The sequence below is a fragment of the Paroedura picta genome, chromosome 8, assembly GCF_049243985.1.
Source record: "Paroedura picta isolate Pp20150507F chromosome 8, Ppicta_v3.0, whole genome shotgun sequence".
Classification (NCBI taxonomy): domain Eukaryota; kingdom Metazoa; phylum Chordata; class Lepidosauria; order Squamata; family Gekkonidae; genus Paroedura; species Paroedura picta.
The window spans coordinates 84,900,977-84,917,367 of NC_135376.1; the positions used below are offsets into that span (position 1 = coordinate 84,900,977).

At 44.9% G+C, this 16,391-nt stretch overlaps 1 protein-coding gene across 5 annotated transcripts in view; it reads right to left on the reverse strand.

Annotated features, from left to right (window-relative positions):
* Positions 1–7,932: 7,932 nt before the first annotated feature.
* The window catches only part of RHOBTB1 (Rho related BTB domain containing 1), an 80,880-nt gene continuing 72,421 nt past the window's right edge, over positions 7,933–16,391 (reverse strand). For all 5 annotated transcript variants that reach the window (XM_077350713.1, XM_077350710.1, XM_077350712.1 and 2 more), the window contains 2 exons: positions 15,088–15,193; positions 7,933–12,283 (listed from right to left, as the gene is read on the reverse strand). In XM_077350713.1, the coding sequence (XP_077206828.1) occupies positions 12,114–12,283; positions 15,088–15,193 (276 nt within the window). In that variant the 3' untranslated portion in view covers positions 7,933–12,113. The remainder of the gene's footprint in view (positions 12,284–15,087; positions 15,194–16,391) is intronic.

Sequence of the window (16,391 nt, forward strand, 5' to 3'; positions counted from 1 at the left end):
ATCGGGACAAAAAAAAAATACCATCTTTAATTACAGCCTAATGAGGTCGGAACCTGCTGAGACTGAGAAGGGGAAAAGATCTTGGGGCCACAGTGGGCAGCTCAATGATATCAGCCCAGTCTCCTTCAGTGGTGAAACAGGCAAACTGGATTGTAAAAAAAAAAAAAAAAAAACAGCTGATATTTTAATGCCCTTGTATAAATCTATGGGACCTCTTGTGGCGCAGGGTGGTACGACAGCGACATGCTGTCAAGCTCTGACCATGAGGCTGGGAGTTCAATCCCAGCAGCTGGCTCTAGGTTGACTCAGCCTTCCATCCTTCTGAGGTCGGTAAAATGAGTACCCAGCTTGCTGGGGGATAAATAGTAATGACTGGGGAAGGCACTGGCAAACCACCCCATATTGAGTCTGCCAAGAAAATCCTAGAGGGCATCACCCCAAGGGTCAGACATGACTTGGTGCTTGCACAGGGGATACCTTTACCTTTATAGATCTATGATGTGGCCTCATTTGGAATATGGTTTAAAGTTCTGGTCATTATCTCAAAAAGGGTGCTGAGGAGTTGGAGAGAATACAAAGTCTGAGTCCAGTGGCACCTTTAAGACCAAGAAAGTTCAATTCCAAATACAAGCTCTTGGAAGAATGCACACCACAAAAGCCTATGTCTAGAATTAAACTTTGGTGGACTTAAGACGTGACAGTGCGCTCAAACTTTATTTACACAGAGAACAATTACAATTTTGGCGTTTGCTGCCAGAGGATGTAGTGATGACCACAGGAATAAACAGCTTTAAAAGAAGATCAGAGGGATTCATGGAGGAAAAGCCTATCAGTACTGACTAGCTGTAGTGACTGGGGGGGAAACCTCCACATTCAGAGGCACTAAACCTGAATCCCAGATCCAGGAGGCAACATAAGGAAGGCCTCAGCTTCTGTTCCCTCTTGATCCTTCAGAGGAACTGGTTGGCCACTGTGTGACAGGATGCTGGACTAGATGGACCATTGGTCTGATTCAGCAGAGCTCTTATAGTATGAATGACTGCCTGTGGTACATGGGTTTTAAGGTACAGAATGCAATAACATACCAGTTAGCAGAATGAGATAATGTAAAATGTAGTATACAAATAGGGGAGATTCTGAATTATCACACCAAGCTGGTTTTGTCTGTTAAAGCTAACCAAAGTTAAATATTTTAGGGTTTCTTGGCCACAAGATGTCACTGTGGTATCTAAGCTATGATTGGGGCTCACTACGGAAGGAAATCATTCTCCATTTCCATGTAAAACATGGTAGTTTATATTACTGCGCTAAACACTTACATTAGTCTTAGACCATAAACACCGTAAATATTTTCATAAGGGATGTTGGCAAAACCTATTTAAGTCTGATATCCAACGTGAATATTTAATTTGTAGTAGAGATTTGTTGCAGGATTCTGATAGCTTCCCCAAACGTTAATGGCTTGGTGGTGGTGATAGAGTCGGCCAAGGACTCTGGAAAACACAGATGTGAATCCTCGCTCTGCCGTGGCAGCTTCCTTGGCTGATCTTGAGCCAGTCGCTCAGCCTAACCTGACTCATGGGACAGTTGTGGCAAGGTCAGCTGAATAATTAGGTCAGCTGCTTTGGGTCCCCCATTTGGGGGGGGGGAAGAGCGGTCTGTAAATATTAAGTAAATAAAACTCAGGCTGTACGTGATATGATTGTAATACAATTCATGTCTGTCTTAGAGATACAGGGATTCATCTTGTTAATAGGGCCGGTTTATCCATGTAGCACGTGCTACTGGCCCTGCACTTGCAGGTGCCATGCACAACGCCTCCCCCCCCCCATGGGTCAGGTTCATAGCCTCTTTCCTCGTCCCTGCCCTTCTTCTAAGGACACTCAGAGTGACACCCCTTTCCACTGGGGGGGGTTCTGCCCCCAGTGTGGTTGCTCCCACCACAATTGTATGCTGCTATGGCCCCACAAATTCTTTAACTGGCTCTGGTGCTACAGGCCCTGCGAATCCTTAAACCAACTCCTACTTGTTGGACACATCCTTAAAGTGGTGGGATGCAGGCCCCAGTCCCCCTCATTTGGAGTGGCGATGAGAAGGTTTAGTGCATAAAGCTAGTGTGTTGGGATTCTACCAGTGGCCTAGGGTTTAAGTACAGGGCTTCGAAGCAGTTGCTCCTCTTGACAGAGGCTCTTTTGGGGTAGCAGGAAAATTTGAACTGTTGTTTGTACAGCCATAGCCCAGAGTTTTCATTAAAGTAGACTGCCCATAAAGCAAGTTTTAAATTTCCTCTAGTAATGTGGAGGAATAAGGGTACATCTAAATGACAATAGTAAAGAGGTTGAGAACCACTGGTTTCGATCAAGTTGTGTTGTAAGAGATGGCTTGTTTATAATTTGGGCCATTGAAGAAGAAACCATATTTTGCACTAAAAATAAGCTAGCTGACGTTATGGCTTCTGATTTCAAACCCATTTGGCTACACACCTCTGCCTTTCTGTTCTCACTAGTTCTAGCCCAGTTCTAGACCAGTGGTTCTCAACCTGGGGGGCGGGACCCGTTTGGGGGTTGAACAACCTTCTCACAGGGGTCATGGCAGGGTGAGCAGCTTAGCCGGGGGGGGGGGGGGCACCAGTGTTGCCGCGAGATCGGCATGGTGGGACAAGAAGCAGAACTGAACTGAGAAACCCTGAGCAAAAAAAACCCAATTTATATACAATCATGAACAATGGATCTTCACGCTTTTGGTCAGTTTCGGTTTAATTGCTGTGAAATAACACTTGCATAATTTTATGGTTGGGGGTCACCACAACATGAGGAACTGTATTAAAGGGTCACGGCATTAGGAAGGTTGAGAACCACTGTTCTAGACCACTTCTCCAAGACTCTCTCTACTTCCTTTGGTCCTGCCCCCTTCTTAGTCTCCTGCCCCTTCCTTTTCTAGGTCTGTTCAACTTTCATTCATCTCAGCCACTCTACAGGAGACAGGTTGTTCCACCAGCAGCAATAATGCTGGTCCCACCCCTTCCATTTTTGTGATGTCATGGAATGCTTAGCCAATCCAGGGCAGAGGTTTAATCACAAAAAAACCGGTATGGCCCTGTATGATGCAAACATGTTTTATTTTCTGTGCCAGACCTGGCCCTGCATGGCTCCTTTAAGTTCTACTGAGCACAATGCTTGATATTTCACTGCACTGCCAAGTCAACCTTTGCATCCACACCGATGAGAAACTGGCTTGGGAAGAACAAAATTGAACTGAGATTCTCAAAGTACTGAATTCTCAGCCTTTTTCCAGACAGTGTGATACTGATTGGAACTGGGACATTTACATGGGTTTCCCTGGTTGTTACTTGGGACTGCAAGTGTGGGTTACTTTAATTGTGGTCATATGACATTACTTCTAGGTGAGGAGGAGTCACTAGCTAATTCATTCAGGTGCACACACACCTGTGGGGCAGGCAATCCTTGGGATTTTGCAGTTAGGGCTCTCTCCTTGATAAGTAATGCCTACATTCCCTCCCAAATCAGCACATCAATATGCTAAGATTTTCCTTCCTGCTCTAAGGAGCTGCCAGGGCCCGGAGAAGTACAAGACTAATAAGTGTCTTTCTGTATAATCCTCATTAGCCATTACAGCTTTGAAAAGAAAATCCCCAGAGGAAATTCAGAATTCCACTTGAGAGGGGAAAAAAGAGAGGCAAAAGATTTGCTTATGCAATGAAATTGGGCTGAAGAGTAATTGGCCATTTGTGTAACACACACACACCATATAAAAGTAGACTAACTGCAAGAGAAAAGTCTCACGGGTGACATTCAGTACAGTAAGGCAAAACCCTGTTTGAAAACTTCATTTCTAACGTGGGTCCATGAGTAGGATTAACAAATACTGTGGAACACCCAAAAGACAAGTCAATGGCTTGTGGACCAAGTCAAGCTCAAACTCTCTCTTGAAGCTAAAATATCCGGATCGAGGCTATTGTATTTAGCTTCTCAAGACCTTCAAGAGTCCTACAGATAATCGGGAGGCTGTCAAACAGGTAACCAGAAAGAATAATTATGATGCCTTTTTGTTAGGGCCAACCAAACTATCACAAGTAGGGTTAGTGCACTCCGGTGTGCTTTGGCGATCACTGAAGCCCGAAGCGGCCAGCGGCTTCAGTGATTGCCGAAACTTCAGTGAAACTTTGGGTTTCAGTGATCGCCGAAGCGCACAATCCTAAGCAGTCCAGTGTGGTGTAGTGCAGGGGTAGTCAACCTGTGGTCCTCCAGATGTCCATGGACTACAATTCCCATGAGCCCCTGCCAGCAAATGCTGGCAGGGGCTCATGGGAATTGTAGTCCATGGACATCTGGAGGACCACAGGTTGACTACCCCTGGTGTAGTGGTTAAAAGAGCAGTGGCTTCTAATCTGCTGAGCCGGGTTTGATTCCCCGCTCAGTCACATGCAGCCAGCGGGGGTGACCTTGGGCACATCACAACCCTGAAAGTGCTGTTCTGACTGAGCAGTCCTGTCAGAGCGCTCTCAGCCTCACCTACCTTACAGAGTTTCTGCTGTGGGGAGAGGAAGGGAAGGAGATTGTTAGCTGCTTTGAGACTCCTTTGGGCAGCGAAAAACAGGGTATAAAAACAAACTCTTCTTCATGTTCTGTAGAACAGTGGTCCCCAACCTTTTTATAACCGGGGACTGGTCAACGCTTGACAATTTTACTGAGGACCGGGGGGGGTAGTCTTTTGCTGAGGGTCACCACCACCGCCTGAGCCCCTGCTCCAGTTGCTTTTCCGCCGGCGCCCATGATTTCCCACCGTCCGCTGCGCATTGTCACGCTGAGGGGGAGCCCCAGCCATGGCGGCTGCCGGAGAGCACCAAAGGTGAGCCAGCAGCAGAGTGGCAGGGCAGCCCCTGAGGCAGCAGCTGGGGAGGAGGATGAGGAGGAGCTGCGGCCCGGTACCGACAGATCCATGGACCGGTCCTGGTCCCCGGACCAGGGGTTGGGGACCACTGCTGTAGAACACTGTCAAACTGGATGTTCAGTTCAACGTGTGAACAGGGACAGGAAGACAAAAGGTATGAATATTAAGTACCATCAAGTCACAATTGCCTCATGGCTATTCTGGCCGAGGGTTTTCAAGGCAAGTAGAAGCAGAAGTGGTTTGTCACTGCCTTCCCCTATCGAGTCTTCTTTAATGGTCTCCCTTCCAGGAACCAGCCCTGCTTAGGTTTCAAAACCCCATGAGATCAGGCTATACTATACCACCTTCCCATGAGCAGAGATGCTGCTTGTAGCTTTCTTATAATGAAAACCAGGTGATTCTTGATTAACTTGTTCGCATCCTATCATGCTCTTTTGCTTTGGGGAAGAAGTAGGTGCCGCAAAACACATTAGTGGTAATGCTATGGCTCATGAGCACCACACTGGGAAACATGGTTGGTAAAAGATCCAATGGGTCTGATTTTGCTTGTTTCAACCACTAAGGCTGATTCCTCCCAAGAGTTAAGGTGTGTAGAAAGTGTACTACTTGGATCTCTCTGTTTTCATGGTCCTTTTCTTCAAGGCCAAAGTAAAGGACAATTGGCTCATAATGACAACCCGGGAGTCAGGTTGGCCAGCACCCCAGAACTGTGGCACACCCAAAAGTCAAGTCAAGGTGGGATAGGATTGGTTAATTAGAAGAATATCTGGCCACTTGCTGCTTTTGTAGCAACTGGGTTTTTTTACAGGGTTTTTATTGTATTTTAATGTTTTATTCCTGTGAACTGCCGCAAGTCCATTGGAAGAGCCAGCAGTATACAAAATGGAAACATTAATAAAATAATGGGAGGGGGAGAATCAGGAGTGATAAGGGCATTTTCTAGAGGGTTCTAGCAAGAAAACAAACTGATTGGATAGTTGCAATTACCTGATGCTGGTTGGCCAAAGAACTATAATCGGGCTAAGAACCTTGAGAAGAAACCCAGCTTGCATTCCAATGGGCTAAAGGATCCAATGGTGGTATGCTGAGAATGCAAAGGACAGCAATGCAGAGAATGCTTGAGCTGCAGCCTTTGACTCTGGGACCACAAGAGTGTGCCATCTAATGCAGATATTTTCAGATATGTTGGATAGTTAAGCTAGTTTCCCTTGTTTTCTTTGTTGCAGGATTTTAAAGTTGTATGTTGCCTAGAAATAAAATTATCTGAAACACTATAATTCTTTTTATAACATTCTTTGATTTTAAGCCTTAAACCATTATATCTTATCACATGGGGGAATCATAAAAGTTTATTAATTGCATGTCGCGTTGCCAAGAGAGAGCATGCCAGTGACCTGGCAGTAGATGGGTTCACATCCCTAAGAGCAAAGACAGATCTTGATGATCTTGTTCTTCTCCAGCAGCAGTTTAATCCATCTTTTCCTCTCCTCATTGAAGTTTTGAGCATTTGAAATTATAATAATTCTGTCTATATTTTAGAAGGATTGTTTTTTCTTGTGCACACTAGTCTAGGGACAAAGGGGGTTCAGGTCTGCACTCCTTGACACAATGTGAAATGGCTGCAGAAAGGACACTAGTTAAATATAGTGAAATGCTTACCTTACGTAGTCGTTATATTCCGGCCCCTCCATACGACGTCGCCAACATCCAGCATCTGGGCAGTAACCAGCCGGCTACATCCTCCAAAAGAGACAGCAAAAAGGTGAGAAGGGGCTGGGAGGCATGATAATATTTAGCACTGCACCGTTCACCTGGTGTAATGCTATTTTTACCGAGGTGCGGAAATGCCCTAGGACAATCATGCTGATTCTTCCAGTGGGAGTGTTTGTCTTCAAGTGAATTCTTGTTTAATTCTATGAAGTCTCACAGACTCATCATTTTTTCTCCTTTATCTGAAAATAAAGACCCCCCCCCCCCGGTCAATGGTGTCCCGCTTTACCAATGTTAAAATCTAGTCACCTTAAACTAAAATGAAGGGGATGGAGCACATTCCCTATGAATAGAGGTTAAAGTGGTAAGGGCTCTTCAACTTGGAGAAACGATTGAGGGGTGACATAAGAAGTTTACAAAATTATGCATGGGAAGGTAGAGAAAGAAGTACTCCCTTTCCTCACAATACAAGAACTTCTGGGATCGCAATGAAATTAACTGCTTAGAACAGATAAAAGGAAGTACTTCTTCACCCAAAGAGTAATTAACATGTGGAATTCACAATAAGTGGCCTAGACAAGCTTTGAAGAGGGGAATGGATAGACATATTGAGCAGGGGCCCATTAGTGGCTATTAGTCAAAACATACAAAGGGGACATGTTACCTGTGGCAGTAATGCTCTGTACTCTTGGTGTTTAGCAGTGGTCCCCAACCGTTTTATCACCGGGGACCAGTCAACACTTGACAATTTTACTGAGGTCCGGGGGTTAGTCTTTTGCCGAGGGAGGTTGCCGCCGCTACCTGAGCCCCTGCTCAACTTACTTTCCCGCCGGCACCCCTGACTTCCCGCCGCCCACTGGGGGGCGCTGCCAGGAGTAGCTGTGCAGTGCCACGTCGAGGGGGAGCCCCAGCCATGGCGGCCGCTGGAAAGCACCAAAGGTGATCCGGCGGCAGAGTGGCAGGGCAGCCCCTGAGGCAGCAACTGGGAAGGAAGACGAGGAGAAGCCGCGGCCCGGTACTGACTGATCCATGGACCGGTACCGGTCCCCGGACCGGAGGTTGGGGACTACTGACATAGAGCATAGGACTGGACGAGCCATTATTCTTACGTCCTCAACTATTCAGATTCTCAGCACTGGGTTGCTGGTGTCCTACCACCTCAACCACACACCATAACCCCCCCGAACAAAATCAAGTAAAACATTCATATCCATTATTTCATGGCCACTTAATTCCACAGAAAAGTATCCCCAGTTTTCTTAAAATATCAAAGACTGGAGACGACAAATGAGAAACAGGAAACAATTAAGAGACTTTTATAGCTAAACAATTTTAATTATTTGCAAAATAAAAAAACGGCAACAACAAAACCCCACCACGATTAAAGGCCATAGGCAGAATTAACCAAATGAGCCAGCCACTTGGTTATAGTAGCTGATAACTAATACAGCCGGTTATTATTGCATATACCCCTGGTTCATTTAATGTGTTACCCATGTAAGTTTGGCAAGATTACAATCATACAGTAGCTTTGGTTTTATAAAACCTAGTAATAATAATAATAATAATACTTCATAAAAACAAGACCTACAAACATTGGTGACCGAGGCCCAAACTCAATTCAAGTGCAGCCAGGCCTGTTTGTTTTAAACCAGGCCTTGCTCAAGTTTTGACTGAAGTGGGAGGTGGAGTCTAGTTTTCAGATCAAAAGCGGGCCAAAGTGGGTGAGGGTAACGCACCTCCCTGTAGCCTCTCTTGATAGGTACTGTTATGGCTGGGATCAGAAAGCCTTGGCAAAGGGTTCCCCTGGGCCTTGGGCTCACACCTCTCTCATTAAAACGTGATCAGAGCAGGCCATAAATTTCAATAAACAGGTCTGTTGCCTTCATGCATAGTTGGGAGATTCAGCAGATATTAATTCCAGGACATGATAGCCATTTCCCCCCTTTTTCTGTCTTCTCTGCTTGGTTCTATTGGCCAGGAATTAACTTACACGTGTTTGAAGTCATAGCCCTTCTTTATCATAGGACAATGTATGTTGTAAGCGATAAGAGCTGATCTCTGGATTTCAATTTATGTAGGCCTTTCTGCAGCGGCAGGAATGGCAGGATGAGATCTGCCACCTGGGACCGGAATTATTTTGGAGAAGCTGGATGGCTTTCACTGTACAGCCGTCCCCCGGCCTCAGCTATGGTATCTGAAATCACTGCTGTCTAAAATAATACAAAAGAGATGTTTTTTTTCACTCATACCTCTGCTGATGTGGCTGCTGGAAAGGGAACCATCAGAATTAATACAATGGACACTGCTGTGGTCGACTTATCTGACAGAATTGTATACAGCACGGATGGACAAGGATATTATGTTCTGCTGAGCAGCCATTTTCTGTAGCAAAGCTGCAGGCTGGACCAGACATTACTCCAGCAACTGTCTCGTGATAATTATCCATTTGCTCCTGCCCTATAATAGCTGTGACCCTGCATAATGTGAAGTCATCACAATACTGGATCCCCCATCCCCAAAGGTGATGGAAACCAGGAAAAATCATAACATGTTGATATAGCATTGGGAGCTCAGAGGAGATCCACTTATAAGAAAGCTTTCAGGGGCACGGATAAATTAGCACGTACAGACCAGAGGTTTCCAACCTTTTTGGATTCTGGCACAAAATGGCTGCTTCAGGAGAGAGAGCCAGTAATGGCTGCCCTATCTTCACTCACTCAGTGAAGAGATTCTTGTGCTATGACGACAGCTGCTACCAAATTAACATAAAAAAAATCTACATAGCTGATCAAATCTCCGATGGCAACTGAGAAGCCTTGCTGGCAAAAGCCATACCTACTTTCTACAACCCCTGGCATGTGCCAGGAAGCAATCAGGAAGGTGGCTATGGGCATTGTGTTAGGGACTGCTAACCTAGAAACACTCTCACCCATCACTACAAAATCTGAGTCTTTGCTCTAGGTCAGGCTTTCCTAACCGGGGTTTGTTAAACATTTATTAGGTGATATGATCATATATGGTCGTGTCAACCTGTCCTCCTCCCTCCCCCCCATTGGCCAAGGTTGGGCCTACAGGGGATGGTAAGGAGAGGAACCCTGGGTGGGTGTGAACACAGTTATGCTTTCAAACCATTTTCTGCATGATCACACCTGAAGCATGTTTCAGGGGCTTCTAAACTGTAAAAAAGTTGAGAAAGACTGTTCTAGGTACCTAATAGAATAAGACTCCGTAGGCTGTGAACTGGAATCTGCCCATCTCTCTGCTTTATGGGTAAAAACTCTCTGATTCATTATATTTGCATCCCATTGTTCCTTCCAAGGATCTTGCAGAAGGAAAAGGGAGTTCTCTCCGTTTATCCTTGACGCAGGTGCAGCGGAGAGCACGACTAGCCCAAGCTCATGGAAACAAACTATTCCGTTTCATGTTGGGACTGCGTGAATTCAGAACTCTAAAGCCCAACCTGCTCCGCCACAGATCTCTCTTACTCAGAAATAATTTCAATACCGAATACAACATCCAGAGGACCAATAGCTGAGTGCAGGAGGCTGTAAAGTACTAGGCGGTTGGGGGGGGGGAAGGTTTGTTTATACCTGCTTGCTGCCAAGCAAGCATTCAGGCAAAGTCTTTTTGTTGGTTGCTGCTGCTGAGACGCCCTGTTCAGAATATCTGAAGACTCACCAATACTGGTAAATTTGGACTGGAAAGCAAAGGCCAGATGGAAATGAAAACGAATGTGGTCACTCAAGGAGGTGTTTTGTGTGCCTGGTGGTGCTTCAAGCAGCCATGTTCTGTAACAAGATTTTATTGACTCAAATAACTCCTGACAGCCAAAAGTGACAGCCGCCACGGGTGAAGCATTTTCCTGGGCTAGGGATCCCTATGTGCCCCCTGCATACATAAAACTGTCTTGGCCCACTTGCAAGCAAATGACTCGGTCCCTTTGGGATGTGTGTTTATACATGCTCGGATGCACATGGGATCCTCACACGAGTGTTTACCCATGGCTGCTTTCGCTTCTTTCACGAAATGTTCTTACGGTGCAATAGGGCAGGGGGGCCAAACTGTGGCTCTCCCAATGTCCATGGACTACAATTCCCATGAGCCCCTGCCAGCAGCGTGCCATAGGGACATTTGCCTTTTGTTAGTGAAATGCTGGAAACGGAAGGGATCGGATTATTCTCAGTGGCCCTTGAAACATGTGGATACTCACAACGAATCAAAAGGTTTACTAACAAGTCTATTAAAAAAAACATTTTGTTAAAAAAAACACAAACAGGCATAGAGAATGTAACAGAAATAATCCAAATAGCTGAAAAACCGCTACTTCTTAGAATTCAAACCCTTAGGAAATTTACAGTGGGTAGAGAGATGTTAATTTAATAAGCTCTTCTAATAATTTCTTTAAAAACGATCTTCTTGAAAATAGACCAGAAATACATAAAAAACAGGTATCAAATTTCTCGTGGCTGTTACAATTCTGCCCTTACATGGCAAACCCTGGAAAATATACGATCCAGCAATGCTGCTGGGGAGATAAATTATTCTTCGGATGAATTAAAACGTTTGACTTGCTATATCTTTGCAGTTATTGGAAATTACATCCCATTACTTCCAAAGAGGGGGGTGGGGGGAGGAAAGGAAGAGGGCTTTATTTGTTATGAATAAAAAGCTCTTGAAAAGGGAGGGGGGGCAGAAGTTGCCTAGCAAGATCAGTTTGTTGCTAGGCTGGCAATTTCCACCAGAGAGGCTCATCTGAGAGATTATTCATATTTCACTGTGTTTGCAGAAGGGAGTGGGGGAGCAGAACACGCCACCTAAAGCAGGGGGAGTCAAATTGCAGCCCTCCAGATGTCCATGGACTACAGGGGCTGGCAGGGGCTCATGGGAATTGTAGTCCATGGACATCTGGAGGGCCGCAGTTTGACTACCTCTGACCTAAAGGATCTAAATTAAAGACTGATTTTTACATGGTCTGTAAAAAGTAAAGAATTCAGAAATTTTGGTTTAAAGACCTTTACCTATACACATACACACACAAAATAGTATAAAAAATACTTCTCCACTCGGGGGATTAATGCTGGATTTGTTTTTGCATTTCTTTTTAAAAAAAGAGAGAAAGAAATGCGATACTGGTTTAAACGTTATTTTAGCTTATTAACTAAACAAATGTAGTAAAAGTTGAAATTTTAAGGAGCTGTTTTCATACTCACTCCCAGTGAGTTTGTGCTTTCTGACTTTACAGGTGATAAATGCACACAGGTGGAATAAGAACCAGTGCCTCAACCAATGGATCGTGCAGGATCTTCCCCCGGAGAAGCTCCAGTGATATGAATGGGAGTGGCATAAGCAGCTGTTCTTGGGCAACTTCCATTCATTTCAATGGCACCTGGCACAAGAACAGTCCATGCTGGTCTCTTTTCTGATAGGACATTGCTTTTTAGAGTAATGGGGTTTCCTTGAGTCACATGCTTGACGGTTTGAGCTCCTTCTCAGGCAACAACTGTGGAGGAATTCCAGAAGCACCACTTGCGTTTTGAATGATGCTTATTCAAAGCAATGTCTTCCTTTTCCCTTTCCCTTCTGACCCGCTGGTAATGGTCTTCTTCTTTAAGATACCACACAGGAGGCCAGCGGTGTCTCTCAAAATATTCCTGATTATCTGCATTGGGGGAAGAAAGGACATACAAATGATTGACTTCTAAACAAATCTTAAAGACAAAATCTTGCAAATGCATGGAAGCCTTCACTCTACTTTCTCAGCATCTAGATCAGCCGTTTCCAACCTTTTGACCATGGAGGAGCCCCTGAAATAATTTTTCAGGCTTCAAGGAACCTCTGAAGCAATGTCACCTGGCCCCGCCTCCCTGCCACACTCTGGAAGAGGCACGTCACTGGAAGTGACATCACCACCCGCATTAACAGGAAGGCTCTAGGAAGACTGAGGGTTGAGGGACAGGAGGCGGTTTAAAGCGGGAATAGGCATGGAGGCTCCGCCCCCTGCAGGTACAGAAACCGTAAGAGAACTCATTCATGCTTGGGAGCTAGGGCAGGAGCGGAAGTCCGTGGACCACCCCTGGAGTTCTCAAAGACCCCCGGGGGTCCATGGAACACTGCTTGGGAATCCCTGATGTAGATAGTTAAGTAGCAAAATCTAAAACTGTTTTCTTTCCAGGTGTCAGCCAATTTCACTAGGTGTGCAGAATCTAAAAATCGTAAGCAGTATTTCCGGAGAACTTCAGCTTTCCTTCGCCAGCTTTCAAGTTCTCATAGTCCTAGATCTGAGATATTACACATGGATTCATTAATCTGCGATAGTCTTATCCTCTGTAGCCTTGGATTTTTGTATTCTCAGCTAAGAAGATACCGATAGGCTTTTTTTTGTTTGTTTGTTGTGATACTGAAATGCCTAGAGCGGAAATTCAGAGAGGAAATTCCAAATCTACAGTGATAATACAATCTACACTCAAGAACAGAAATATAGTAATAACATGGAATAGCCCTATTTGTTTACTTAAATATTTGTCCTTTACACTTCCTTCAAATCTAGGCCTTCGAGGTCATATGAAACCCCAATGAAAAAAAATAAGCTTCAATACGCCACCATCTGTTATAACAAAACAGAAACAGAGCCCTATGAACAGATGATACTTCAAGGAATACACAGCAGATGAGTGCACATGCAACGGCATTCCAACGTCTGGGTGTCATACTGGAGAAATATTTCAACTAACCATGCATACAGGCAGGACTTCAAAAGGGGTGGGCAGGTTCACAGAGAAGTAGGTGATCCTTTGGCCATCCTAATCCTAAACCACTAGGGCTTCACAGGTAAGAGCTAGCATTCCGAATTGTGCTCATAAACAAACTGGTCGCTGTTGACCATTTTATGGGTGGCATTGGCAAACCAACAGCACTCATTCCAAATCTAATCTACATCAACCAGCAGATCCAGTTGATTTGACGCAACTTACTGGGGATGTTACCATACATTCAGAGCTATTGGAAATCCCATACCAGATGGCAGCTGGGTGAGTGTACCCATCAGAGCCGTAGGGAAGGGCGGTATAAAAATCTAAATAAATAAATAAATGAGGAGGATCCCATGGCCTTAGACAAGAAATGCTTTGCCAGACCACACAGCATCTCCTTGTGAAAAATACAGCAAACTCTCTGTGTGTTCCGTATATTTAATGAGTTTGTAACCACTGAGGGAGCCTGGTGCATAGGAACATGTTTGTAACCACTGAGGGAGCCTGGTGCATAGGAACATGTTTGTAAGCACTGAGGGAGCCTGGTGCATAGGAACATGTTCCTCCACCGGGAATACTTGGAAATGGTACAGTCTGATACCCAGACCCCTCGTGCTTCTAATTTGATATGTGCACGCTCTATATAACAAATATTTTATTTGTTGTCACTTGACCCTTGTGACAAAATTGGAAGATTATGGGTTGAGTTTTCTTCTCCTCGTTCATTGTTTGCAAAACAAATTAATGCAGCCCAGACTTTCAGACTGCAGCCTAACTGTAAACATACAGTGATGCTTCTCGAGTTCACATGTGTCTCTCTTTCCTCAAGCCTACGCTCTCTCTGACTCATTTCCTGCAGTCTATTCTGAACCCAAAAGTTGGATCAACTCAGCTAGTATTATTAATCTAGCCAGGATTATTTTACAAGAGATGCAAGAAAACAGGATTATTCGGTGCAGCAAACCGCATAAAACAGAACGCTGCCCGAAATGTTTGGAGACAGCCAGCGTGCCACACGGGATGAAGACTGTAAAAACAAACCGGAACAGAGCTTTGGGCAAAGCAACCTGAAGCTACTGATACCGTGGTGCTCTGTGCCCTTGAAGACTTCACTTATCTGCCCTTCTGCCCGCATAATAAACACCCAACATAATTTTTAAATCCCACAATGCACCAGGAGCTCTTACTCTGCCTGCCTGCAGGATTCCTTTGGTCTTGTCATCTGTCTCTCTCTTATCTGCTTACTTACTCCAGTTCTTGACACAGAATAAAGGAAGGAGAGGAACAAGAAGAGGGAGGGAACTGGTGAGTCAAGCTACAATTTACCTGTCTTCAGCTACTTTGGAGGACTGCCCAGATGGTAACTCGGCTCCTTGGCCAAGGCACCAAATCATTTTAAAAGGACGTTGAATGGAAAAGTAAATACTCCACCTTTCTTACACCATGGCTTCTACTGTTCCCTCCACCTTCACTCATAACCACCCTATGAAGAAGATTACGCTGAGAGTTTATGCTTGGTCCAAGGTCACCCAACTAGGTTTGAAGGCAGAGTAGGGATTCTCCTGGATACTACAATTAGCATTAGAAGACCCTGGCTCCCAAGTTTACGTGCAAGTTTATGTAATTTAGCAAACTTATAAAAAAAAACATGAAAAGAAATACAGCAAAATACAAAGGGTAGATGAGTGGGAAAAAGTTTGCCCAGGGGCCTCACCAGGAGATTTCGTCTTGATTTCCTTGCGGAACTTGGAACATACACTGTTGTAGTTGGTGCAGATATAGTGCAAGCACCAAGCTGCTAGCTGGTTAGCATTGTGGAACTGGAAAACAAGGGAGTGGATTTCAGTGTTCTGCAGAACTAACAGAAGAAGAACATTTCTGGAGTTTAATGTAGAAGAGAATTATCCAGGGATTGAGCTATAAACCCTGCACATAAAAAAGATGGGGTCCAGTAGCACTTAAAGACCAACAAGTTTTCCAGGGTGTAAGCTTTCAAGGGTTAAAGCTTCCCCCCACCTCCAGACTGGGATATAAGAACCACTTCTGCACGTGGGGCAAAATCGCATGATGTCTCCTACCCGCAGATGTGTAATAATAAATTCAGCCAAAGCAAATCATTCCAGAAGCTGCTTCCTTTTTTCTAGTTTGGTGATCAATAGGTGAATAACTCAACTAACATTTTGGGTATGGGGGCCAGAATTTTGGGGTTATTTCAGGCCTCAACCATAGGTCTGGTGGAACAACTCCATTTTGCAGACCCTGGGGAATTATCCAAGATCCCGCAGGGCCCTGGCTGAGGCCAGTTTAACCTCTATGGGGCCAGGGCTCTTAAGCAAGTACCCCCTAATCTTGTCTACGGATTGTCCACTACAGAAGATGCCCTTTTCATGAAAACTGGTGGCTGGGGGGCATGTGCCTGCTGCTGAAATGAGACAATAAAACATTAACGGCGTCCGAAGAATTACTCATGGATGAAAAGCCTCAAGTTTCATTCCAGATAGTGAAATTCTGTGCCCATGTAATTCAAGCCCGCCAGAAAAATATAAAACTCATAACCGCTATCATCATGTCCTTTTAGCTAATTTCATTGGACATTTTGAATTTTTATATTGCCTAAAAGTTTTCAAGTTTTATCTATCTTTTGGCCTGTGACCTTATAAAATAAACTTGAACGCGCAGCATGAACAACGCCTCTTGAAGACAGTTCTCCGGAACCATGGATATTATTCCAGACCGTGTATAGCAGGGGTAGTCAAACTGCGGCCCTCCAGATGTCCATGGACTACAATTCACACGAGCCCCTGCCAGCATTCGCTGGCAGGGGCTCGTGGGAATTGTAGTCCATGGACATCTTGAGGGCCGCAGTTTGACTAACCCTGGTGTATAGCCTTGAGGGTAATTACCAGAACCTTAAGCCTAGTCTGGAATTCAATTGGGAGCCAGGTGAGTTGTTGGAGTATCAGCCACTGTGGCCACCACTGACTCTTGCAGCAGCCATTACATGGCGGCCATTTTGGG